Source organism: Dromiciops gliroides, chromosome 1 (genome assembly GCF_019393635.1).
Source record: "Dromiciops gliroides isolate mDroGli1 chromosome 1, mDroGli1.pri, whole genome shotgun sequence".
Classification (NCBI taxonomy): domain Eukaryota; kingdom Metazoa; phylum Chordata; class Mammalia; order Microbiotheria; family Microbiotheriidae; genus Dromiciops; species Dromiciops gliroides.
The window spans coordinates 270,555,591-270,582,727 of NC_057861.1; the positions used below are offsets into that span (position 1 = coordinate 270,555,591).

The window sequence follows — 27,137 nt, forward strand, 5'->3', positions numbered from 1 at the left end:
AAGTTTGCCAGTGTCAAATACAGTACTGTCTTCCCTCTTTTATGCTGTCATTTATATTAATCTTGAGAATAACCATATGCTTCCTTAAAATGAATTTATCTTCTTATATTTTGTTAGCCTAATGTTGACATTACTTTACATTTTACAGTTGTATAGCAACTTAAAGAGTAGCTAACATCAGCTAAAACGAACTCTGGGTACTAAGGGGAAACTAGTCTGGTATGAACAATTTGAAGCAGATAATCTAATGGGTGGACAAGCTTTATATAAGTGATTGTGAGTTTACTTTGTATTTCTCTTTGTTATTTAGGTGGAATTTTAAATTCATGTAAAATTGGAATTCAGTTTGCTTGTGATTTTTCACTATCAACTTACTAAGAACTATATGATCTCAGGAAAACATGTGATGATGGTGATTTTATTCATTGTTGTTTCACTTGTGTCTGACTCTTCATGATTCCATTTGGGATTTTCTTGGCAAAGATACTGGAGTGGTTTGCCATTTCCATCTCTAGCTCATTTTATAGAGGAGGAAACTGAAGCAAACAGGGTTAAGTGATTTGCCCAGGGTCACACTGCTAGTAAGTATCTGAGGCCAGATTCGAACTCAGAAAAAAGAGTCTTCCTGACTCTAAGCCCAGCATTCTATACACTGTGTCATTTTGCTGCCTGGTGCTAACTAGTGGTGATTTTAGTTTTTAATTAAACATTTTCCCTACACATTAGAATGCTTTAAGGCCCAGGTTAAATTCTTCTTTAGATTTTGCTTCCTCCTTTGGTCCCATGCCAATTTACATGCCTAAATTAGGTGCAAATGACTCATTTTTGATGGTTGTGGTTTGATGATGATGTCACCAAAATGTACACTTGTGGCCACATCAGTAGTTCAGGTGACTGATGAACCAAAGGGAGAAGTCTTGGACATATAAAGGTGGGATTGGGTTGCCATTGCAGTTCCTATCTCCACTTCCCTTAAACATTGCTGACATTTCTTGGCATTTACTTGGAGTGTTGATCTCTAAATCAGTTCGAATAGTGTACAAAAGTTACCCAGCTCAGGTGGTGAGGTTTTCTAAACTTTTTAGGTCCCTTGAAACTGAAATGAGAGCCTTCAAACCTAGCATGAAAACACTTTTAGCTTCTTTAAGTAGCCCAGTGCTGTGTGGAATAGAGGGCTACACATTTTCCTCTGGTTGTATCATTAGTTATCAGTGCACCAAGACCATCTGGGAATGGTTTATTTACAACCTTTTCCTCGATCTGATTTCCACTCCCATATATGGGGTCCTAATGGGGTTATCTGTTTTCTACTGGTCAGTGGAGGTGTTGGTGGTAGAAAGGATCAGAAAAATCTTTGAAAGGTGAAATCTTGTCTTTTTTACATATGTTAAAAAATTCTAAGCCTGCCTTAGAAACGTTTTTCTTCTGAGAAAAAAAATATTCCACAATTTGTTGATTCTATTTAATTGAAAATGTGTGAAGTATATCTTGGAGCAGTCACCAAAATTTTTTGTATATATAACCTTTTTACTTTTAGAAGTTGAATTCTGAGAATTGTATCAACATTGTAGGTGACTTCCTTTATGGGAAATTTTATTTGTCAGGATCTCACTGGGAATGAAATGAATGATCAAAACTTACTTATCAGCATTTGGTTGCTATTTACCTTACTGTAAGATAATGTAAGTACCTATGTTTAAAATCTGATTCTCTTGGGGCAGCTAGGTGGTGCAGTGGATAGAGCACTGGCCCTGGAGTCAGGAGTACCTGAGTTCAAATCCGGCCTCAGACACCTAACACTTACTAGTTGTGTGACCCTGGGCAAGTCACTTAACCCCAATTGCCTCACTTAAAAAAAAAATCTGATTCTCTAAATTTTCTTTGCACAGGGCCTTTTGAAACTCTTTTTCATCATTTAAAAAAGTAGATGAATTATTTCATAAGTGGCTTAACTGTTGTCTGAGGGTATCACTGTCAGATTTAAAGAAAAGGAAGATGAAAAAGATAACAATAAAGGTAGTAGAAAGAAGGAGAGAGTAGGAGAGATTAAAAAAAAGTGATGTATCTGGGCATAATATGCCACTAACACTTGCCTCAGATCAAACATTATAGTTTAGTGAATATCAGCTGTGTTTATTCAACAACTATTTGATTGCCTACTATGTGAAAGACATTTGGATAGATATTGTAAAGGATATCTAGGTATATATGCCACTGCCCCTTGCCTTTAAGGTTTAATGATGAATTAGAAAGGCAGACACGTAATTATATATAACTACTGTATGAGGCAATCTAAGTGTTCACGAGTGGCTTACACAATGTTGTGCAGGAATTTGTAGGAGGGAGCTATCGATTCATCCTGGAGTGACCAGAGAAGGCTTAATGGAGGAGGCATGTTGGAACTGGCCTTTGAAGGATGGGTAAGCTTTTTGACCATTGGAAGTGTGTGTGGAGTGATGTTAGTTGGAGATAAGGGAGAGATAATGGCATGATCAAAAGGATGGAAATGAAGACAGAGATATGTTTTGTGGGAGGGCAAACAGACCAGTTTGTCTGGAGGATAGGGTGTGTAAGTACGCCACAGATTCCCTGGTTAAGTTCCCTGAAAGCAGAATCTCTAAGGTAGCATTTATTAAGTGGGGTATTTTCACAACATAACAAGGGCCCGTGAAACCTAATTTTCCTTGGTGCTCATAACCCATAATTTCTAAATTGGTAGCCAGTCTACTCCCACTGCTTCAGTCCAGGGAGAGTAAGCCTATTTCTTAGATCTTGTTCTGTTTTTTTGTTTCACCCAAGAAGATGCTTCTTTGTTTTAACTCCTTTCTGTACCTTGGATGCTTTGGACTTTTCCATACGCTTCCTTCTCCATCCCAAATCAGGTGACATCAGTGACCTAGCTGCCCGTGTATGGTATTAATATGTGATTTCTCATAGGTTGGCAGTTTCATACTACTACCAGTAGAAACCCAGGGCAGACATTCCACTCTAGAGTACCAGTGTCCCTCAGAGGATCTGCTGGTGAATCTTTCTCCCCATCATTCTTACTTTTTTCCTTTCCTTTTCCCCATTTTACCTTCTGGATATCCCCTCTTGTCTTTTCCTTCCACTTACCCCCATTTTCCTCCTTTACTGCCTGAACTGTACTCTTTCTCTTTCTCTTCCAATTCATTTCCCAACACCCATTTCCTTCCTCATTTCTCTTTCCTCCCTCCTCCCCTTTCCCTGATTTATCTAGTATAGCTAGAACTTAGAGAGTCACAAGCCTGAAGGAACTTTCTACAACTACATAGTATGATGCCATCTATATTATAGAATTTAATACATATTGATGACATAATATTGAGGAGCAATAAAAATTTCTTTTATTAAAAATTGTAGAATGCAGGTATCTTTTTCTTTTAAGAGTAGAAAGGAAGCAGTTATTTAACAAATCCATTTAAGTATATAGAATGACTCTATTGACCCTTGGGCTTTAGGAACAGTTAGGCTGTTAAGAAGTTACCTGTATATCTTCAAGAGCTTTCTAAGTTTGTTTGTTTGTATTTATTAGGGAAATTTCCTAAATATTATCTTCTGAACTTGGGCTTGGTAACAGACATTTGCAGTCCCACTACCAGAGAAGCTGAGACTAGATCTCTTGAACTTGGCAGTTCAGTGTTGCAATGGACTAAGTTGATCTGGTGTTTGCATTAAGTCTGGCACCAATATGCAGAGCCCCCATGCCATTTAGCAATGGGAAGGACCCTGTAAATACTCTGCACTTCCTGCCTGGGTGAGATAGGGAAACCCAGTCATGATGATGATGATGATGATAGCAATGATAATCTTCTGAAAATTGCCCTTACCCGTTCTTCATAGGATATTCAATTTCAATAAACATAAGTAATTAAAAAGCTCCACTAAAATACTTATAAGTGAGATTTATTATGGGATGGAGGTGACTTTAAATCAATCAATAAGCAAGGTGTCTACTATGGATTGGGCACTGGGGGATACAAAGACAAAAAGCAAAATAGACTCTGCCCTAAATGGACTTATATTCCTTGAAATAACAGGTATGCCTGTGAGTAAATTAAAAATATGCACTAAATAAATGAAGAATTTTTTTTTAAAGAATGGGGGTTGGAGGAAAGTCATTAGTAACTATGGGAATTAGGAAAAGCATCTTAGAGGAGCTGGCAGGTACATTGAGCTTTGAAGGAACTGATAGGGATTCTTCAAGGAGTAGCAAGTAAAGAAAGTGTATTCCATCTATTGGGCTATTCCATCTTATGGAAAAGTAGGGAGACAGAAGTTTATCTGGAATGCAGGGTGATGGGAGTAATATATAATATGGCTAGACAGGTAGGCTAGACCTGTGTTTTGAAGGTCTTTATGTATAAAAACAAAAAACCCAAAACAAAACAGAGGAGTGTTGTTTTTGTTTTTGCTTTTGTCTGTTTTTACAACAGGAAGCCACTGAAGCTTAGTTAGCAGGGGAGTTATGTCGTCAGTCCTGTACTTTTGAACTATTACTTTGGTAACTGGCTATGTGGAGGATTGATTTGAAAGGGGTCAGTCTAGAGGCAAGGAAACCAGTTAAGAGGTTATGGCAATAGTTCAGGTGAGAAGTTATGAGAGACTAAAACTAAGATGTAGTCTTGTGAGTGAAAGAGATGGATTTGTTGTAGAATCAACAAAATATGACAATTTTATTTTGGGAGGTGTGAGATTAAAATTGGATATTAGATCATAAATCTCCCCTACTTAACCTTTCCCTTAATTTATCTCCCAGACTAGTAAATGGAAGAAGCTTCTGGTTTTCTAGATAGAGCCTTTATTGTATGGTAGTCACAAGGTGATGTTGATTAGAAGGATAGGAAAGTAGAAATACAATACGAATCGTCTTAAGTCTAGGCTTAGTCTATATTCTGTATAAAACTCACCAAAACCCAAGGCCACTTTTGGGGAGAGAGACCGAATCAAGCGCGTGCTGTTAACCGAGAGCCGGGCCGAGTCAAACTCCAGTCCGCGTCTGTCTGTGCAGCGCAGCCAGGAGACCAGCGGAGCAGGCAAAAGCTCCCACTTCCGTTCTCTCCTTGCCTTTTAAGCTCGCACCCCGGAAGTCAGAAGTCGAGTGCTCAGCAGGCAATGCTGTTGGTCTCCTCCCCAAAAGGGTGGTCCTAAAAAAAACCCCAAAACTGGCGTCTCTCCATTATCTAACCGACTGTTAAAACTTTTTACCACATTCCCCCCTTTTGTTCCTCAAGAAACAAAATATTTCCTTGATGGAACAGTAAAAAGAATATAATAACTATTGCTAACTAATAATATGTGAACAACAATGTAGAAAAGGAAGAGAGGAAAGTTTTGTCCAGAGGGGCGATTTTTTTTTTTTTTGTCCTCATGAACTGACGCTTTGACATTAGTCTTGCAAAGGGAGAGCCTCTGCAGAGAGTACATGTTACAGATAGTGTATATTATAACAGAAAGGAGATAGTAAAAAACTAACAAAACATATAAAGTCTCTGAGTTCTCTTGTCAGGAGGAAACTGGATTCTGGTCTGGAAAAACTGGATTCTGGACTCTGGTCTGGAAAGCTGGATTCTCTTCTTTAACTGTTTGAATTGCTATATTTTTACTAAACCTTAGCATAGCATTGTCAATGATCAAATTAATAAATTTCATTACAGAGGTGAGGGAGAATGAATAGTGGAGAATACTGAGGAGCTGAGAGTCAAGGAAGCCTGGGGAACTTGAGTTGAGGAAGCTTGGGTGATTTGGGGAGATGGTGGTACACTCAGTGGAAATAAGTTAGGAAGAGAGGGGTGAGTTTTGGGGAAAGATAATGAATTCTGGATTAGACCTCTTGAGTTTGAGGTGCCTACTAGGCATCTAGTTGGAAATGCCCAATGGACAGATGCAAGGCTGGATACATACATACATACACTCTATGATATTGTGTGTGTGTGTATGAGAGAGAGAGAGAAAGAGAGAGAGAGAATGGAAACCAAACTTGCTGAGGAGATCACAAAAAGAGTCATGTGTAGCAAGGAGGAATCTGGACAGAGCCAGTAGTACAACCATAGTTAGGTAGGTGCCGGAGCATGAAAGAAAGATATCTGAGAAGGATCAGCTAGAAAGGTAGGAGAAAAGTGTTATGAAAACCCAGTTTTGAGAGAATGTCAAGGAGGGAGAAGGTAAAGTTCAAAAGGTAAGACAAGAGAATTTGGTTTCTGGGATAATTCTCTAGGTAGGGAATGGGAACAGACATTTGGAAATGAAAATGATATAAAAATGAGAGAGAAATAAAAAAATATGAGGTTTAAAAGAGATACTAGGGGGCAGCTAGATGGCGCAGTGGATAAAGCACCAGCCCTGAATTCAGGAGTACCTGCGTTCAAATCCAGCCTCAGACACTTGACACTTACTAGCTGTGTGACTCTGGGCAAGTCACTTAACCCTCATTGCCCTGCAGAGAGAGAGAGAGAGAGAGAGAGAGAGACAGACAGACAGACAGACAGACAGACACTAGTATTTTTCAAAAGAGCAGCTTCAGGTGAGCAATGAGTTTGAAAGCTTGATTTTGAAGGGTTAAGAAGTGAGTGACAGCAGAGGAAGTGGAGTCAACGAATGTGGACTCCTTTTTCTAGGAATTTGGCTATGAAAGGGAGGAGGGATATATACCTTGAGCAAATGACTGGTTCCTGTTAAAGTTTTTTAAGGATGGGAAGAACTGTACGTTTTTTTGTAAGCAATAGAGGAGTGCATAGATAGGAAGAAATGGCAGATTAGGGAGATAGAGGATGATTTTTCTGGGACAGTCTACTGGAACCGGAAGGAGGTTACCCTGAATTGCTCGAAGGCTTTGCCACTTGAAAGTAAACTCTGGCCAGTCTTATGGAGTTGTAGATGCTATTTCATCACTTGTCAGGTGTGTTATAGTGGGGATTACCTATATAGCTTTATGGATTAGTCCTATACAAACTAGCATTGATAGGACTTCCAGCATGTACAGTAGAAGTGTGTACCACAGTAAACTTGACTGCCTTTCTTGTGTAGATTGGTATATTTCTGGTCTAGTCCTAATGAAATCTACTTTTGTTCTGCTGGTGGCACCAGCAGGTCTCACCTAGCCCTTAGTCATCCCAAGGGTCTAGTAGTCAAGCAACTTGACCCACCATCCATCATTCTTCAGGGAAATTCTTTTCTGTGTAAGTCTGTTTTCTGGACTTCCCTCAAAACACTCTGACAGAATATCTGTGTGACTATGGCAATTTACTTAAGTCACTGACCCTTGGCTTTTCTAATCTGAAAAAAGAATTTTAACAAATGCATTAGATTATTTCTAATGTCTTTCCTAGTTTTAAAATTATGTAACTGAAATTATCACCAATTAATTTCTATTTATGAAATAACTGATGTGTAGTCCTTTGTATACAGTAGGCACTTAATGTAGAGGGAAGAATGTTACTGAGTTTAGTAAAGAGTAAGAGAATATTTAGTTATTTTTATTAAAAACTAACAGATTTTACAATGTGCAATCTCAACATAAATATGGACTTTAAAAACCAAAGTCTGTCAGGTTATGTAATTATATTTCCTTATGTATCTTTATCTTTTTCCCTCCCAGAAAGCCATCTCTTATAACAAAGAATGAAAAAGGGAAAACCAACAGAAAAAAAAAAGTCTAACATCTATAATGTTCCACATCCACCACCATGCCACCTCTGCACAGTAGGAAGGAAGGTGGCTTCTCATACCTCTTCTTTGAAGCCAAAATTGGTCATCATAATTTCACACCATTCAGTTTCAGTTGTTTTGTTGGATTCCCCCCCCCCTTTACATTATGGTAGTTATTATGTATATTGTTTTTCTGGTACTTTTTTCTTCCTTTTGCATCAATTCATATCTTTTCCATGTTTCTTGGTATTTCTTATTCATTATTTTTCACAGCATAGTAATATTCTTTTTGGATAGTCAATCAACTACCACTTATTGTGTGTTAGAGACTGTGCTCAGCTCTGAGGATACAAAGAAAGGCAAGAAATCATGCTTAAGGAGCCAAGAGTCTAATAGGGGAAGACAACATGCAAGCAACAATGTATAAACAATATACATACAACATAAACTGGGTGTAGGATCAGAAGGAAGGCACCAAAATTAAGAACTGGGAAGATAAAACTCTAGCTGAGACTTAAGGAAGGCATGGACTTGAGGAGGGAAAAAAATTCAGGCATGGAAAATAGCCAGCGAAAATGCTCAGAGTTGGAAGACAGGCTGTCTTGTGAGCGGAACAGCAAGGAGGCCATTGTCACTAGATTGCAGAATATATTTGGGAGGGATGGGGTAGTAAAGTATAAGAAGACTGGAAAGGCAAGAAAGGGCTAGATTATGAAGAACTTTATTCAAATAGAGGATTTTCTATTTGACCCTGGAGGTGATAGAGAGCCACTGGAATTTATTGAATGGGTCAAATGGATCAAATGGTCAGAACCTGTGTTTCAGAAAGATCAATTTGAAGGCTGAGTAGAGGATGAATGAAGGGGGTGGGGGTGGGGCAGAGACTTGAGGCAAGCTGTCCAACCAGTAGGTTATTGTAATAGTCCAGGCATGAGGTGATGAGTTGGTAGGTCCTGCACCAAGGGTGATTGTAGTGTCGGAGAAGGGTGTAAATATGAGAGACGTTATGAAGGGTGTGTATGACAATGTGTAGCCATTCTCCAGAAGCTGGGCACCTACTTTGTTTCTAGTTTCCTAATATAATTTAAAGCAATCAAGAAATGGTTGTCAGGGACCTTTACTTTCATCTAATCCAATCTAGAGTTAGCAGGGGCCTTTACTTTTATCTAATCCAACCTATACAATATCTCAAGTGGTTCACCTACCCAAGTGATACCTTATTGTGATGGAGAAATAACTATCCCCCTCAAGCAGCCCATCTTGCCTTTGGATTGTTGTGATTGTTTGGAAGCCTTTCCTTACATGGGGTTAGATTCTGCCTCTGTAATATCTGCCCATTGCTCCTAGTTCTGACCCCTGGGGTGAAGCAGAACATGTCTAGTCCTTTTTCTACATGACATCCCGTCAATTACTTAAACCGCAACTTTCCTCTCCTCTTCTTTTTAAGTTATTATTTGTGTGGCCTGGTCTCTAACATAAATATTTCTTTTATAATTCATGGTATTCTTCCCTTCTTCAAAAAAAAAATCACTGCCTCTTGATACAATTATCTTACAGGGATGATGTCAAAATATTTCCCTTTATATATTTTCATTGTTGATATTTAAGCATGTCTTTGGTGAGATGGGCCTCTGCAATTATTCAGAATTCCCAAGTCCACAGGCAGCTTTAAAATGATCTTTTAGGAGGATCACTGAAGCATATATCTTTAGAACTGGACAAAAACACTTTCCTTAAACTAGCCATTTAAATGATAACATACCATTTCTATAAAAATCACTAACAAAATTTAGGTAGTATGTTCATATTCTCTAATTGTCTAATTGTAGCCACTTTTTGGGGGTGGGGTGGGGCAATGGGGGTTAAGTGACTTGCCCAGGGTCACACAGCTAGTAAGTGTCAAGTGTCTGAGGCAGGTTTTGAACTCAGGTACTCCTGAATCCAGGGCCAGTGCTCTATCCACTGCGCCACTTAGCCGCCCCCAATTGTAGCCACTTTAAAAAAAAGTCTGTTGAGTGGATATTGAAGATGAGATAGAAAGTAAATCATACAGCAATTTGTGTTGAAATGACACAGTTAAACAGTTCATAGAATACTACCATTTTATAACTATATTTAAAAGTCTTTTCCTCTTCCACCCCCTCAAACTGAGATCAGGACTATAATGGATTCCATTACAGGTAAAAGGTCTATGGCTCAACTATTGAGCCACTCAAACTCTTGGCTTTTTTAATTGTGACCATTAAAGCTTTAGTACTTTTATCTCATAAAATTGATATCATTGATGTAAAATGTGTGCTTATTGAAGATACATTTGTATTCTGTCCTAATGTTTAGAAGAGCAAATAAACCAATTTTTGCTTGGAATTAGGCTTTATAATAGATCAAGGCATAGCACAGAATACATTGTACTCACATTTAATTATTTAGAAAAAGGCCTCATGCTACATGATTGTTATAAGGACAATTTTCCAGAATGAATATCTTCTGAGAAAGATGATTTTTTTGGTTTGCACTTTTACCATGGTTCATTGAAAAAGGTGGTGATGAGGATGGTGATTATGATGATGGTGGTGGTGGTAATGGTGATGGTAGTGGTGGTTCCCATTAGATTTAATCTTTTTTTCAAGATCTTCCTTCAACTTCAGGGAACTAGTGCTTTGATTCTAATACTGTGATTGTAAAGAGTCTTGGAAAACTTGAAGAACCACCCATTTGTCCCTGCTTAACACATAGCTCTATAAGTGTAAATTAGGGTAATTGGTGGATCCCATCCCTATCATCTGGTCTGGGTGGCAGAGGAAAGAAAGAAAAGCAAATGCAACAATTGCAAAAGGGAAACATATCAAAGTATAAAGGAAACTCCAAGAGCAGAGTGAAGGTTAAATGTTCAAATGTTGAAAGCTACTTTGTTCTCCTGTTTTTCCCCCTCTCAATACACTAGTGTGTCACAGTCATTAATTATTCATATTGCTGTGAACAAACAAGGTAAAATGTCTCTAGAAGACATGTATAATGAGGACATCTCAGGAAAGTGTAACAGCTTAACCATTCTGCACACATATTTCTCTGTGGTAAAAATAGATTAACAAGTAATTGCTAGGGCTATTTTGTTTCTTACTTTCTGTACTGTTACCTATGTGATTGTTGGCTGATATTCAGATAGAAACAAAAATATGACTTTAAAAACATTTTATATACAACTTGTTATAATCCAACAGTTCTCAAACTCTATTAAAATCTACCCACACAAAGCATTTGTGATCTAATATACATAAGTAGGCTTCTATTCTTGCCCAGCTGTGTAGATTCAATTATAATAATTTTCTCAGTTGCATAACATTGCTGTTTGTTTATTACTGCGTTATTAGTCAGTGAATGAACCTCCCTCTTTTTGACCCCTTAACAGTGTTTATAAAATACTTAATTGCTTTAGGATCTTCTGTTTCATGTGCAATTCCAGCTGGAGGGAGTCATAGGGACACAATCCACTTTAAATCTTAAAACTGACTGCTTCTGATGTACAGTAAATTCAATCCTCCCTTAAATGAATTTGTGCCATTTAACTTTACGTTTGGTTATATTTTTGAAAAAAAAAACACGTTCCTTTTTCTAGTACTTTAAAAAAAATCACCCAATTCTTGGATGTGTATTTGAATCCAGTGCCTTATACATTGTACAATGTAATTTAGTTAAAATGTTGTTTTTTTCCCCCGATGAATTGACTACTTCAGTACTTTTGGTATCTAAGTTACCTATAACCTTGTATTTATGATGAGCCCATTTCCCTCAAGATCTTTTTCATTTTCTTTGATTCAAAACCTTGGTGATTGATTAGTCTTATATAAAGGCATTCTTTCCTACTCTGTATTGGATAGAATTCTGGATCTTGAGTCAGAAAGACTTTTGTGTTCAAATCCTGCCTCAAAACCTTGGTAGCTATGTGACCTTTGCCAAGTCACTTAATCTTTCTGCAAAGTTAGTTTCCTTATCTGCAAAATGGGGTTGCATTCCTTATCTGCAAAATGGGGTTTGTATTCCATACTTTTGAAATCTGTGTTCTTCTGAATACCATGTGATTCATAGGGAAGGGAGGAATGGAGCAAACACTTTTATTAAGTGCCTACTGTGTGCCAGCCACTGTGAACAGTTCTTCAAATACATTATCTTATCTAGGGCAGCTAGGTGGTGAAGTGTGTAGGGCACTGGGCTTGGAATCAGGAAGACTCATTAAATCCAGCTTCAGATACTTACTGTCTATGTGATCCCAAATAAGTCACTTAATCCTGTTTGCCTCAGTTTCCTCATTTGTAAGACGAGCCAGAAAAGGAAATGGCAAATCACTCTATCTCTGCCAAGAAAACTGCAAATGAGGTCAAGAAGAGTGGGACGTGACTGAAACAACTGAACAACATTCTGTGTTATTCCTCTGCTTTAAAAGCCTCCTATATAAAGTGAAGGAGTTGGATTCAGTACTCTGAAAGTTTTTCTCAGTTTTATAATCCTCTTTGAATAAGAAAAAAGTTTGCTAACATTAACAATCAGGCATTGATGAATATGCTGATTTTTAGGTCATTCATATACTCACTGAAACATTCATAGTCTGACTAAAAATATTGGGAAGAAAAAAGCCTTACCCCTAAATCTAGAGATCCATTGAAAACCAGTAAGACTATTAAATCTGTTGAGATAGGCAGAATAAACATATCCTTATGTGAATGGGACCTAAATCTGTTTTTCTACTAAATTTCAAAATCTTCTGAACAAGGTTGTCAAAACCAGAATTTCTCATAAGAATTGCTGATAGACTCCATGTTATTCTACTTGCCACAAGTCAGAGACAACTTGACACTTGCATTGTTTTAATATACTGATCCCCCCCCCAATTTTGTCATTTTATTATTGATTCTAAATGCCTTTCTATTAGGGAAACACTTAATAATCATGCATGTCTTCAGATAGACAGGTTTTTGTAAATCAACTCATAAGATCATCAAAATTACTGGCTTACCAGGAATAAAACATATTCTGAGTGATTTTTAATTTTTCACAAATGGAGATATTATGCTAACTTAGCAACACTTTCTCATTCAGGCTCAATTTTGATAAAAAAGTTTTTACAAGAAAGCTGGATATCATTTAGGGATGCAGCCTGTAATCATAGTAATTCAATTTTATTTTTTTTTAAGATATTTACTCCAACTATAATATTATGCCCCAACCAACCAGGGAGCCAAAATTATCCTTCTTTAGAGCCACTGTGATTTGTTGAAGAGTGCGAACCTTAGTGGAAGTCTGTACATCTGAGTTCTAGTCTTATCTCTGCAAATAACAAGCTGTGTGACTCTTGACCAAATCATTTCTGCTCTCTGGTTTCTACTTTTATCATAAAATGAGAAGATTTGATTCAATTACTTTTAAGGTCTTTTCCCACTCCAAGAATGTTGATTTTCTAGTTTTGTGGGTTGTGTCAAAGAGCTCTTCACTTAATGGTCATCTTTCTGGTAAGAAGCTTCCCAGTCACTAGGTAAGATGACCATTAGAGACAGAGCTTGTTATTATAGGGACCCCATTCAAAGCCTTTCCAGGATAGTAGAACCTATAGTTCGATAGGATAGGATAGACCATCAAGTTTGATGAAAAAGTATTGTCTTCAGGTATTGGTCTGAATCTAGAGATGCTATTAGTAGATTAATTTAAAGCTAAGGAGTGAAATACAGCTTTTTCATTCTTGAAATGAAATCAGGAATCACAGAAACAAAGAACGTCAGAATCGAAAGGACATTAGGATTTAAATACCATTTCGTCTCAGTCACCTGAATGAGAATCTCCTTCATAACTTGTACAAGTGATCATCTGGTCTTTCCTTGAAGACCTCCAGCAAAGGGAAGCAGCCTGTTGCACTTAGGGATCGCTCTTTTGATCTGTTTTCCCTTACCTTGTCTTTATCTGCCTCTTGATTCTGCCTTGATCTTTCTTCCAAAAGATAGGCATTCAAATGCTCAAAGAACATCTCTGTCTTTTCTTTCAAGCTGTTTCACCATCATAGCTGTCTTCCTCTGATTATCCAACTTATTAGTTCTTTTCTAAAATGTGACACCCAGGACTATTTGTTCCAGATTTGGCCAGATCAGGGCAGAGTATAGTGAAACTATTGCTTCCCTAGTAGTGGGCATTATGTCTGCTTTAATGCAGTCTTAGCATTAGGTTATTTTGGGGGGGGGGCAGGGCAATGAGGGTTAAGTGACTTGCCCAGGGTCACACAGCTAGTAAGTGTCAAGTGTCTGAGTCCAGATTTGAACTCAGGTCCTCCTGAATCCAGGGCTGGTGCTTTATCCACTGCACCACCTAGCTGCCCCCAGGTTATTTTTTTGAGTGCCATATTATACTGTTGAATTTATAGTTCGCCAAACTCTCAATTACTTTTCAGAGGGACTCTAAACATGCTTATTCCAGCTTATATTTGTGAGGGGTTTTTTGTGTGTGTGTGTGTGTGTGTTTTTTAAACTCAAGTTAAGACTTTACATTTATTCTTTTAAAAGTTTGTTCTTAGATTCCGTTCAGTGGTTTCACTTGTCAAAATCTTAACATGTAAGCTGTCAATTCCAGCTTTGTAGAAATTGGATATGTACCCCATTCCTGCCTTTAAAACAGATAGGGCCAAGTGAAGAGCCTTGCCCTACCTAATTAGAGATTTCCTTCCAAGTTGACATCTTACTATTAATGACTACTCTTTGGATCTGGTCGTTCAATCAGTTTAGAGTTCACTTGACTTATTTTTTAAACCCATATTTTTTTTTCATAAGAGTAGCTTAGGAGGTTTTATCAAAAGTTCTGCCAATATCTAAGTAATTAATTTAGCTTTTACTAAGTGACTATCATGTCCAAGTTACTGTGCTTAGGCAATCAAAATTGAGACAAAAATTAAATAGTCCCTGTCCTTAGGGGGCTTTTGTGCTATTGGGAAAAACACCATGTACATAGTTAAGTGAATACAAATTCTCTACAAGGTCAATAGAAAGTAATTTTGAGGAGACTTTCAGCACTAACCACTGGATAGAATCAGAAATGACCTCATGTTGGTAGGTAGCACTCCAGTTGAACTATGACATTCCAGCCTGAGGGAGGGTGGGGGTGGCAGCTTGATGCCAAAGCACAGTGGAAGCAGATATAATATTATATACAGAGAACAGTTAATAGGACAGTTTGATTCAAATACAGAATTTATGAGCAGAAGCCACTTGAAATTATTCTGGAGAAATAGGTTAGAGCTAGATTCTAATTTTTTAATGAAAATTTATTTTATACTTTCTACTTTAATACCTTTTGTATCTTAAAATATTCCCTCCTAAACTCCTATTTGAAGATCCATTTTCCATAACAAAGAAGAGAGAAAAAAAAAAGCAGTTAACTCATTACCTGGACACATACAAACATACACAATGATACATACAATGTCTCCGGGCCATTGGGAGATTCCCCTACTCTCCAACCTTCCAATATAAGAAGGAAAGAGTGTTTCTTATCTTTTCTTTGGGGCCAGTTTTGGTCATTTAAGTTATACTGCTCTCAGCTTTTGTTTTTCTTTTCATACTTTCTTGTGAAGGACTGTCAATGCCAGAGAAGTTTGTATTTTATCTTACAGGGAATATGCTTTGTGAGCAGGGAAATATCATGATTGAACCAGTGCTATAGGATTTACCAATTTAACAGCTATGTGGAGGATGGGTTGTGGAGTGCATGAACTGGAGTCAGGGAGACCAATTAAAAGGACTATTGCAGTAGTCCAGTTGAGAATTGATGAAGACTTGAGCTAGGGTGGTGGCCATATGAGTGGAAAGAGAGGAGGAAACAGAAGTGAGAGATGTTGGAGAAGTAGAATTGATGAGATTTGGCAATGGATTATATATGGTGGTAAGAGATTGTGGAGAGTTGAAGAGGACTCTGAGGTTGAGAATTGGAGGGACTGGAAGAATGGTAGTATTTTTTACAGAAGTTAGGAAGAGAGGTAGATTTGGGTAGGAACCTGAAGTAACCTATAGTACATCACTATCTCCAAACCCTAAACTCTTCTGGCCTTAAGTACCTTAGGATAACGTAGTATGCTTTTACTTTGAAAGATCTGTTCTAAAGTTAGCCATGCAGGAACAAGAACAAACACCTCTTTTAAAATAACCTAGTAATAGCAATGGAAAGGGAAGTTGATGACCATCTCCAGGGCCTGATGAAGATAAATGAGAACAAGATTTGGAAGCAGATTTAGGCTATCTATATCCTTGGAGGTTCTGAGAAAGAACCCCTATTTCTATGGTGCCCTAATAATATTTATGCCCCCCACCAATAGGTCACTTGTAACTCCCTTTCAACTAAATATGCTTCCCTCCACCTAATTTTCCTCTCCTATCTACTGCTTAACCCATAGTTCTATCAATACCCCTTTACCTTCCAGCCACAGGTGGAATTCCCCTGCTAATCAGTGAAAATGTATTTCCTGGCATCCAACTCTGAACATAATGTACTGTACCAAAGAAATATTTTTATGTATTATAGTCAGGTTCTGTAGTACTATTAAGCCAATACCATATCATCTGGTTACATTATGGGTTAAACAGGTTTTGGTAGACTGGCCCCAGGACTTAGCTATCATATGTAGTGTTATTTTACTGAAAGATGTACTTGGGATATATTGTGCCGTAACCCATTTGTATATTGTGAATAATCTGCTTTTATCATTTGTGGCTCCCCTTTCCTTCTTTCTGAAAATCATGTTGTGGTTGGGTTTGTACATATGGATTATGTCTTAGTATTATGAAGTAAAATAAAAGATAGTTTAAAATTTTTGTTTCTAGATGGGAGAGTATATTCAACAGAATTACATTAGTTTGCAAAGATTGGGAACATATGAGCCACTAGAAACTGATAATTTGACATTACCTGTCATGTTATTCAACACTGTTAACAGATTGAAGTTCCAGAAGTATAATTAGGCTAAAACATGATTAAAGGAGATTTCTGTTTAACCAAGTCTGAAAGTGCTATTGAAACCTGAAACAACACATCTGACAAATTCTTAAAAATTAATTTCTGCAGCTGCAAATATATATGTAATTTCTCTTGATGTAGATAGAATGATAGAATTTTCATTCTGGAAGCAGCCTTAGGGATCACCTAGTGCCTTAGTTTTCTAGAAAAGGGAACTCAGGCTCAGAGAGGTTGTGACTTGCCTAAGATGTTATAAATCCTTAGTCCTAGAACTAGGATTGAGACTCAGATTATCTGAGTTATCTCACATATTTTTCCCTTTTTACCATGATGAACTGAAGAGCTGAATATTGTCTCAGGATGATTCTCTCCCAGGGATATGATTGTCATCTGTTATCAGGGCTTAAGTTGTGGGTTATGTTAGTTCAATCTCTCTTAAAGCAACAGAAAGATTGCTTCTTCCTTTTCTGTTCTTCCACTGACCTCCGTTCTTACTAGATTAATTCAACATTCTGATACTTTATGTGACAGACCTTGTTTGTTTATTCTATCTATTTTAATATGATATGAGCATGGAATTTTGAATGTAAACATTTAGTATTTCTAGCATGTTTTCCTCTTTAAAAAACTTTGAAAATGCATTGAATTGTTTTTATTACAGTTTGAAAATTGGACACAATGTTTTTAGTACTATAAACTTAGATACTCTTTCTAACTTCTAAAAATATGTTGAAAAGCTAGAATTGGTTTTTAAAGTATTGAGCTATGAACCTCTGTAGCTTATTTTTAAATACTCAGTGTTAAGCATCATACATGTTTCTTTTCATAAATGAGAGATTTTAGGAATGTCTTGTGTGATAATATCAAATGTTAATGGCATTGATTAACTGTCAAGCAGTAGGAAATGATGAGAAAATGTCTACTGTAAAATTAAATACCATTGGGGAAGGCTCTACCATGCCTTTGGTTAGGGAGGTGCCTAGTCCTTGTAAGCTGTTGTAGGGGTATTAATGTGAGCTCCAGGTTTTTTTTTTTCACATGATTAAAGCAGGCCATCTGTTCTTTGTTAAATGTTTACAAAAACAGCTTTTCTCTAAAAGATTTAAGGAGATGTAGGTTTAGTAAACACTGTAATATTTCTGAGCACCTTTTTCACCTTATTTCAAATAGCACCAAAACATAATTCTATTGCATCTCAAATAGGATTAATATACATTTGGTATTTAATCTTTATTTTGTGGAAGATTAACCTGGATAATAAGAAGTCATATTATAGTCTCGTTTATTTATTTGGAAGCAGCTAAAATGCTGTGTATGTTGAAATAAAGAGATAATTTTTAGATTTTTTTGTTTAAATCTATACTCTGCTTCCCTTTTCTTATTTATAAATGGAAACATATGTATCTCATTTAAGAACTAAGATTCTGTAACCTGAGGTGATCCTCTACAGCTTAATGAAAGGTACAAATACCTGGAAATAAGTCACTATTTTAGTTTTTCATCAGTATATGTTGATAGGCTTCCTTTTTTGCTCTTTTCAGGAATGTAACTTTTCTTCATTTTCCTTAAAAGAGGTATCCATAGTATGGGAGCATAACACACACACACACACACACACACACACACACACACACTCACTCACTCACTCACTCACTCACTCACCCCCCCTCCCCAACACACTGTATATCCCCCGTAATTCTGTCTTTTGCAGTGACATAAATTATTCTTTTTTTTGCTATGATGTTAGGTAGCAATATCACATAGCAGAGGCAGTTTAAAAACACTATATAGTAAGACCAGCATGAATTTGGGGAAAGTGCCCTAAGATTTAGAGTCAAACCTTGATAACACTTCTATTTACCTGTGTAACCTAGGGTAAATCACCTAGCCCCTGTGAGCCTCAGTTTCTTCCTAAGTAAAATGAGGACGTTGAATTAAATGATCTTTAAGGACCCTTCCAGCTGTATGACTTCATTCTAATTCAGACACATTGTTGTACTCAGCTTCTCCCTGCCCCCTTTACTATTCTGAATTCTTGACCATTTCAGTGGTAGCTGTGTGGAAGTTTATCTTAACACTATTAATAGCATAAATAAGAATGTTCAATCTACTTAAGAGAGAGCACTATTTTAAAGCACTTTAGTAACAGGCACCAGGAGGTGTGTTAATAACAAAATAGTCTTATCTATTCATTAGAACGAGGCTTAGTGAAATTGTGTCATTAAATAAATTCTTTTAGGTAGCTTAAAGTAATACACTGTACTTCTTTAAATATATTTAATATAAAGTTCTGATTTTTCAATAGTTGAGACTTATCTCTTCAACAATTAGGAATAGTAAGATTACAGATTTTGTTTTTTTAAGGAAAAAATGATATAACAAAAGGAACAATAAACACTCACCTATTGTATGCAAGTCACTGGCTCAGGAATACAAAAACAAAAACAGAAACAACCCTGGGTTCTCAAGGAGTTTTTATTTACTGAGGGATATGACTAGTACCCAGATAAGTGACCACATGTTAATTTGAGGAGAGAATGAACCCGAAAAACTAAGGGAATCAAAGAAGGCTTCACAGAGTAGATGGTACCTTATCTGATTCTTGAAGGAACACAAGGATTCTATGAGTCTAGGACAAAAAGAAAGTACTTTGCAGACATAGAAAATGCAGAGAGGTGTCTAGTTTGGCAAGAATGTATATTGTGTGGAGGAGAATAAACCTAAAAATGTAGTCAGAAGCCAGAATCTGGAGTCTTAGATGGCAGGTTGAGGAATTTGTATTTTAGCCTAGAAGCAATGACTGGTAGCTATCGAAGGCTTTTGATTAGAAGAGTGGCCTGGTCAAATCTCTGCATTTATAAGACTGTTTTTGAAAATGGTGAAGAATGAATTAGAAAGGAGGAGAGAATGGCAGACTCAATAAACTGTATGGTTGATTGGGTATGGAGGAGGAGCGAGAGGGATACATAAAGGTTGGTCCCAGTATTATAAGATTAGGTATATGGGATATTGATAGTGCCCTTGACAGAAATAGAGAACTTTGCAGGACAGGTGGGCTTGAAGAGAAATATGATGAGGTATATTTTGGCCCTGTTCCTCAACTAAATAACTCTAAGGTAGAAATCAGCTCACGTAATATGAGTCAAATCTCATATCTTTCCATTCTCTGTCAATTTTGGGGTTCTCTTTTCCTTATTTTTCCATTATTCATTTCAGTATCTTTTAGCTACTACTAAAACCTGAAGAAGGGAGATTTGTGAATTGAAAGCCTTGCTCTTAGGATTTAGGGAATCTGAGGGAAAATATTTTACATGTTGGAAACAGAAAGAGATTGTGGTGACACAGGAAGTTTTTATGACAATTAGAAACCGATTCTCCTTAGTCTCACCCAGGTTATTGCTTTTTCCACTATGTCAGTTGTATTTGTAGTAGTGGAATCTTAACCAAAAACAAGCTTTTTGAGGCGCCACCTTTTGAAATTCAAATTTTAGGGCTTCTTTGTTTTCACGTTTGGCCTGCCCAATTAAAATCACTAACCCTTTCTGAAATAGGCCAGTAAGCCTGGTATCTACCACTAACTGTTCTGTTATTTTTAAGTGGATAGGGAAAGTGTTAAAGTTGGGATGGGAAGTTGGAGGAGCTGGATTCGTATTGAGGATCAGACTAGGCAATTTTACCGGGCCTCATCTGTTGGACTACGTGATTATTCTAATTCTAAATCTAAGATCCTATGATCTCATGAAAAATACAGAAAATGATTTCTGTATCTCACATAGATTCTCTGTTGGGGTTGGTTCTTTCTTGCTTAAATTTTCACAAGAGGTGAAAAAGAAGAAAGAATTCAATGTGACTTTATTTATTTATTTTTGCAGGATGCGACTTTTAAAAACAAAACACCAAAAAATTAATACTTGAACTTTAGCCCATTGTTGTTAAATGTAGGTATATTATTTTAGTGATGATTAATTAAGAGTTGTCAGAAAAACAATCTGTGCAATGGTAAGAATTGTTTGTTGTTGTGATTCAGTGTTTCAAGTGATTAGAATGTCGCATTATTGTATTACAAACTCTTGAATGGGATGGGGGTGAGGTGACTAAATGACAATCCTTAGGTATCCCTGACTTTATGAAATCAATGGGCCCCATTGTGAATTTATTATTTTTGGTCAAACTTAAGGGTAAGCAAAAATCTCATCATTTCTTATAAAGCCCATTACAAGTAAATATCATTGAATGCCAATATAAAATACCTTTTTTCATAACTGTTTTTAATTACTTCACAGTAATTTTGTGTTTAGGAATATAGAATTATCTTTAATCAAATGAATTTTCATTCTCTTTCTCATATTAATTACTTAATTTTAACTATATTGTTGTTAATTTCCCCTCTGTTTTCTCAATTAAACAAGGTACTACCATGTTATAATCGTGGAAAACAGAATTTTTAAATGGGAGAATTATTAAATATAAAATTATTTTTAATGAAACATTAATATAACACAAGCTTGTGTGAACATATAATTGATTCAGAAACATTACCCATTTGCTTTAGTTTCTTCTACTCTTTATCACCCTTCCAGGTTATCATAAATTAATTTCTATTCCTGTTTGTCTCTATTAGCATTCTCCATCGGAACCCTTTCTAGAGAAACCGGTGCCAGAGATGACTCAGGTTAGTGGACCGAAGGCCCAACTAGTGAAGAGTGATGATTACCTGCCATCTGTGGAACAACAGCCGCAGCAAAAGAAAAAGAAAAAGAAAAACAATCACATTGTTGCAGAGGATCCCAGTAAAAGTTTTGGTCAAGATGACTTCTCTGGTGGCAATGACAGCCAGGAATTAGCCAGGAACTCAGTAGATGGGTCCCAGGAAGAGAAAAAGAAAAAGAAAAAACCGAAGGCAAAAAGAGATCCGAAGGAGTCTAAGGAACCCAAGGAGAAAAAGGAGCCTAAGGAACCCAAGACCCCGAAAACCCCTAAGATCCCCAAAGAGCCAAAGGAAAAGAAAGCAAAAAATACCACACCAAAACCCAAGTCTAACAAAAAAACAAGGTAAGTTGAAGGGGGTAAAAATCACTGTGGATCAGTGATATATTTCTGGAATAAATAAAAACAATGTCACTTTAAAAATGAGTATGTTAAGTGGAAGAACAATGTATTTGGAAACCTTTTTATAGTCTGCCTCTTATATTCTTAAAATGAGAATACTTACCTGGGTGATAGTTGTTTAATACTTTAATTCACAGGATTGTTGGGAAGAAAGTAAACCTTAAATGTGAGTTGTTCTTGGTTTTATTAGCAGTAATAAAAATTTGTGGTGCTTAATTCTATTGGTGCTAATATGTGCTTGGGAGAACCCCATGAATCAGAAATGTTGATTTAGACTATCTTAAGGACTAGAAACTCCTTTGTATTTCAAGGCTAAGCTTATTGTTTAGCTCCTGAATAGTTGTAGCAGGGAATATGTATGCTATAAAAAAAGCAGACAGGTTAGTAGCATTACTTTTTTTCAGGCTGAGACCAGAAACCTTATTTTCGGCAATCATGCAAGTTTGTAGTGGGAAGGAGGAGAATTGAAGAAGAAAGGTCACTACATTTCACTAAGCCTTTCAGCCCTGTTTCCTAGTAGTTGGAACAGGAGAATTAATTATCTCCACTTGGCAGAGTAAGCCTTTCAGGGGCAAAGTTGAAATCCTAGTGGGCGATGTGGGAGAAATCAAATAGCAGTTATCTATACTGTATGTGCTCAAGAATAGCATACACTGAAGGTTCTAAAGACCACCATCCTAGGTCCTGCCTCAAATTTTTTTGGTATAAATATTCGCTCAATAAGGAAAGCTGAGAGGAAAAGACATTGAAGACTAATTTTTTCATTTGTACTGAACATTTCTTACAACTGTTCTGAACCCGTTCCAAACATCTGAATCTATTTTTCAGGATGTGGCTAATGTTCGAAAATATAGCTTCCAGATGGAAATATGGCCAGTCTTTGTTAATCTGGATCTGTTTGCAAACTCCTCTTTAAAAAGTTGATATTAACAAATCAGCTTTGCATGCTTTTTACCCCCCTCAAAGGCTTTCATTTTTGGATTGTCTATGAGTTTAGGTACAGATAGACAAAAAGATAAAATTAGTCCCTTGGCTAACAATTCTTGGTAAATGGGATAAATTGCCTACTCATAAAGCATGACCAAATAATTGTGTGAAATCTGTGAAATGTTTCTCAGCTAAAAAGCAAGCCTCAAGTGTACAATTATGGAAAGGGTTTTGACACTTGAATGCATCTCATCAGTAAAGGTAGTCTCTCCACTGTTAGAGTTTGAAATAAACTTAAATTAAAACTAACCAACTCTTTTTTTTTAATTGCTTATGGCAAACTTGTTCATTTTTGCCAAAATGAATGAATAGCATTTACTAGATTGTTCATTCAAATAGGAAATATTTGCATTTAGTTATGGGCTCAATATATTGGTTTTCTTTGGAACCATAATGCTACATCTTAATTTTGTGCCTTTGAAATTTTATTCTAAACACATGGTTATAAGTGGTTATAAAATATTTCTGATTTGTGGCACAATTTTATTGGTATCTACTTGTAGAAATCTCTCATTTTTTTTTGAGAAGCCAAATGCAAGAATTTGTTCCTATATCCTGTGACATTTAAATTTTCAGTCTATGTTTTAAAACAGTCATACATAATTTGAGAAGCAGCATTGCATAGTAATGAAAGAACTGGCTTCAGAGTCAGAGTCAGAGTCAGAGTCAGAAAGACTTGGATTCAAGACTCACTTCTGACATGTGCTGGCTGTGTGACCCTGGGCAAATCACTTAACTTCTCAGTGCTCTAGGCCAGTGGTGTCAAATTCAAATAGAAATGGATCCCTACTGTGATGAGTAAATCTAAATGTGTGTGGTTACCTTACCTGTCCCCTGTGTGGAAAGCTAACTAGGACAACAGTTTAACAGTTTAGGTATTAAAACTGATAGAAGGGGATATAAGAGAAGGGGGCCCCTGTAATATTAATAATATTCTCACACTACTGGCTGCATAGTGACTTAGACAACCACAAATTAACATTATTTATGTCATATTTTATTTTTATTTCCTTTGTTAAAAATTTCCTAATTACATTTTCATCTAGTTTCTGGAGTGAGAGCTTGACACCTGCTATAGGTAATTTTCTAAGACTACTGTAAGGAAAGATTGTAGCCTGTCTTGGCAAAAAATTTTCCTGCCTGGGAGCTTCCTATGCCAATAAAATCATAGCTCTAATCCTTGGTCTATCCATATGTCATTTACAAAATGCATTACCAAATAGCTGAGACTTCTGTCAAGATAACCTACAAGTGATAAACTAGTCAGGGCAATAAATCCCTGCATATTTCATCAATTCCTCTGCAGCTGTTCAACACTCCTACTTTCCGTTTATTTCAGGTCTTTTGTTTTAAGAAGTGAGGTTATGCTAACTTTCTGTCCTAGTCTATGGTATATAATCAGAAGGACAGTTTTGGGGCAGATATTAACGGTTACCATAGAAAACAAGGTAGGTTTGCCAGGACTGTTTTGGGGGTTTGGGAATCAGGTTGCTGTCACTGAGGGGACACTCCACACTCCCTTGATCCAGTAGATAGCAAACCTAATATTTAGGAATTCTTGCCAAGTATATAACTTGTTCCTTTCCCATCCAAAAGGCATGAAATCCATTGTAAATTTTGGGAAAAGTTCCCACCAAAGTGAAAATTAAATGTCGAGGGCTACTAATCATTGGAAGTCTAATTTAAGCATGCATATAGTACAGGAATTGTTGAGGACTAATGTGTCAGAAGAGGATTACATGTTTGCTTCTTTCTAGATAGCACTGATAATATTCTGATAGATTATAGCTGCTTTCCTTGTCTCATAGTCAGTGATTCTATTAAATGGTAGGTGTTCTTTTGCCCTAAAAGGTGAATAAGTAATGGAGTGAAATTCTAATCCAGTGGCCTCTGGGCTTTTTCAGAGTTAAGTGAAATGAACTGCTGTAGTCCTGTAGGATTTACCTTTGTAAAAATGTGTTGTGGGCATGGAATGTTTGTTTGCCTGTTTGTTTTCCTTTTTCAGTACACACTTACCTGAATCGGCTCTGGTGGCTTTAAACTTTCAGAAACACCTGCTGACTTAAGGGGGAAAGTGTGTTGATAGAGAATAATTCCTGGGAGACTTGCTTGTCTTGACCAATGCTGCAAATGGGAAGATCTATCCAATAACATGGTAATTGAATGAAGATTTTAAGTGAATCAACAAACTAAACCATTCTTCTGTTGAATGGTGTTTCTACTGGTCAGATGAATTGAGTCTGTCGCATCATGGTCTTGCTACTGTGTTATTATATCTAGGAAGGAAATAACATCCCCAAAGTAGGGATAACCAGAATGTGTACAACTAAATGTGAATCCTGAATAGCATAGCAGAATAATTATGTAAATTGAATATGTGGTGATGAAGGTAATAGGGGGTTTGGGTTATGTTAGTACTCATGTTGAATTGTCATCATAGTTTGCTTTTAAGCATTGAATTAGAGCAGTGGCAATTTTGTTTTTCAAAATGCTATGTGATACCAGCCATTTCCATTTGTGAATAAGTTAACTTAATGAATTTGTTTATACAGAAAATAATTTTCCTGCAGATGCCTAGAATAAAGGGACTACAAAGACATGAAATGATAAATGCTTTATGAATACTTAAATCTTTCTCTTAAGAAATTATTTCAAAGTGTTATTTTTTAGATTTCCTAAATTACTAGTCTTCTATTGGTAGGACATGATATTGGTAGTAGTAGGTTTATAGGAAGTGATATCTATACACACTCATGTAGTCTCTGTCATCAAAGGAATGGCTTTGATGTGACTAGATTAAGCCTGATTGTGTGTAGTTTATGTGGAAAAGTATCTTTTTAGAGTTAGGAGGGTGTGTCTCTCCTCATTGTATCTGCGACCATGTTCTCATCAGTCCCATCTTGCATTTTTTTATTTTAAGCTAGCCTGCCCAGATTTTGTAAAAGGAAAGGCTACAGAAAGCAAGGTCATTGATTTTTTTTTTTTGAAAACTTTAGGATGAGAAGAATGTGAAAAGTCCCCACATTTGAATGGAATCATACTTTATTACTTTAAGATCCCATAATGTCATCAGTTTGGATGTACCCTCCACTGGCAGATGACAACCTCTATGTGATTTAGTAGGTAGTATTGGAAAGGTGCTATGGCCAAACAAAAAACAAAAAAATTCATCAACCTGTAGGATACCTGGTGCTGAGCCTCTCTGAACTTAGAATGATTGTTAGTCAGCAGATAATCAGTTCCTCACTCAGCCTCATACTCAATGTTTTTCCAACCTGCCTGAGCTAGGGTGATGGCCTTTTGAGTGGAGAGAAGGGGATGGATTCAAGGAACATGAAGGTAGAAACAACAAGATTTGGCAACTAATTTAATGCATCTAGGGTGAAGTAGAATGAGGGATGACCCCCAAGATTCTGAACCTATGTAACGAGAACTGGTGATATAGTCTATATTTTTAATGCACATGTTAAATAAATGTGCATATTTTAAAAAATTTATTACGAGAATGTTCAATGAACATATTTTCTCTTCAATTCTTGAAGTAATTTGTGCTTTATACAGCTAGGTATGATATTTAATAAATATTTTACATATAGTTTACTAATGGGTTGGAAATGGGAAACAGATGAAATATTTTGATTTGCTGACTGAAACTTGGATAATGTTTTCACATCAAATATTTGCCCATACCTCTCCTCCCTCCAACCTGGTCTTTTCCAACACACACACACACACACACACACACACACACACACACACACACACACACACACACACACACACACTCAAAATATCATTTTGTGATTAAGATGAGAAAGATATTAAGAAAAAAACTTTATGATTCTGAAAAAAGCCTGTAAATAACACTTTGCCCAATTTATGCTATTCTTATCATTATTAAATATTAGTAATTAATAATGGTTTTCCCTAGTGCCTCATCTTGATGTGGAAATAATACTGCATTCACAAAGGTATGCTGCTAGAATAAGTTTGGATAAATTCCACCAAGCTGGAAAGGCATTGTCTAAGTGACCAGAGGTGGTCCTATATGCTGTTTAAGGGCCAAGATAGTTATATTCTGAGAGTCTTACTACATTACCAGGTTGGCCATAGAGTGATGATTTACATTTTTTAAAAATTCCATCAACTTTTGAAGATCATCCATAAAATCATAGTGGGATTGTGACCTATGTTGGTGGAGGAATTATCTTTACTGGAAAACCTATCAGACTTTGAAAAGCTGAAGGAGTTATACAGCAGTTTTCTTCTAAGGATGTCTGAGTTCTCTGTAAATATTTGCTAATTTGTAATATGTCCATATATTCACCTTAGTGTATTTTATTCTGCCAGTAAACTCAAAGATGATCTGTAATGGCACATTAATATATACTCTA

At 36.6% G+C, this 27,137-nt stretch overlaps 1 protein-coding gene across 1 annotated transcript in view; it reads left to right on the forward strand.

Annotated features, from left to right (window-relative positions):
* Positions 1-27,137, forward strand: part of CHD7 (chromodomain helicase DNA binding protein 7) — a 247,727-nt gene that overhangs the window by 119,452 nt on the left and 101,138 nt on the right. Inside the window, 1 exon segment of the mRNA XM_043962891.1 lies at positions 21,269-21,699. Within this exon segment, the coding sequence (XP_043818826.1) occupies positions 21,269-21,699 (431 nt within the window).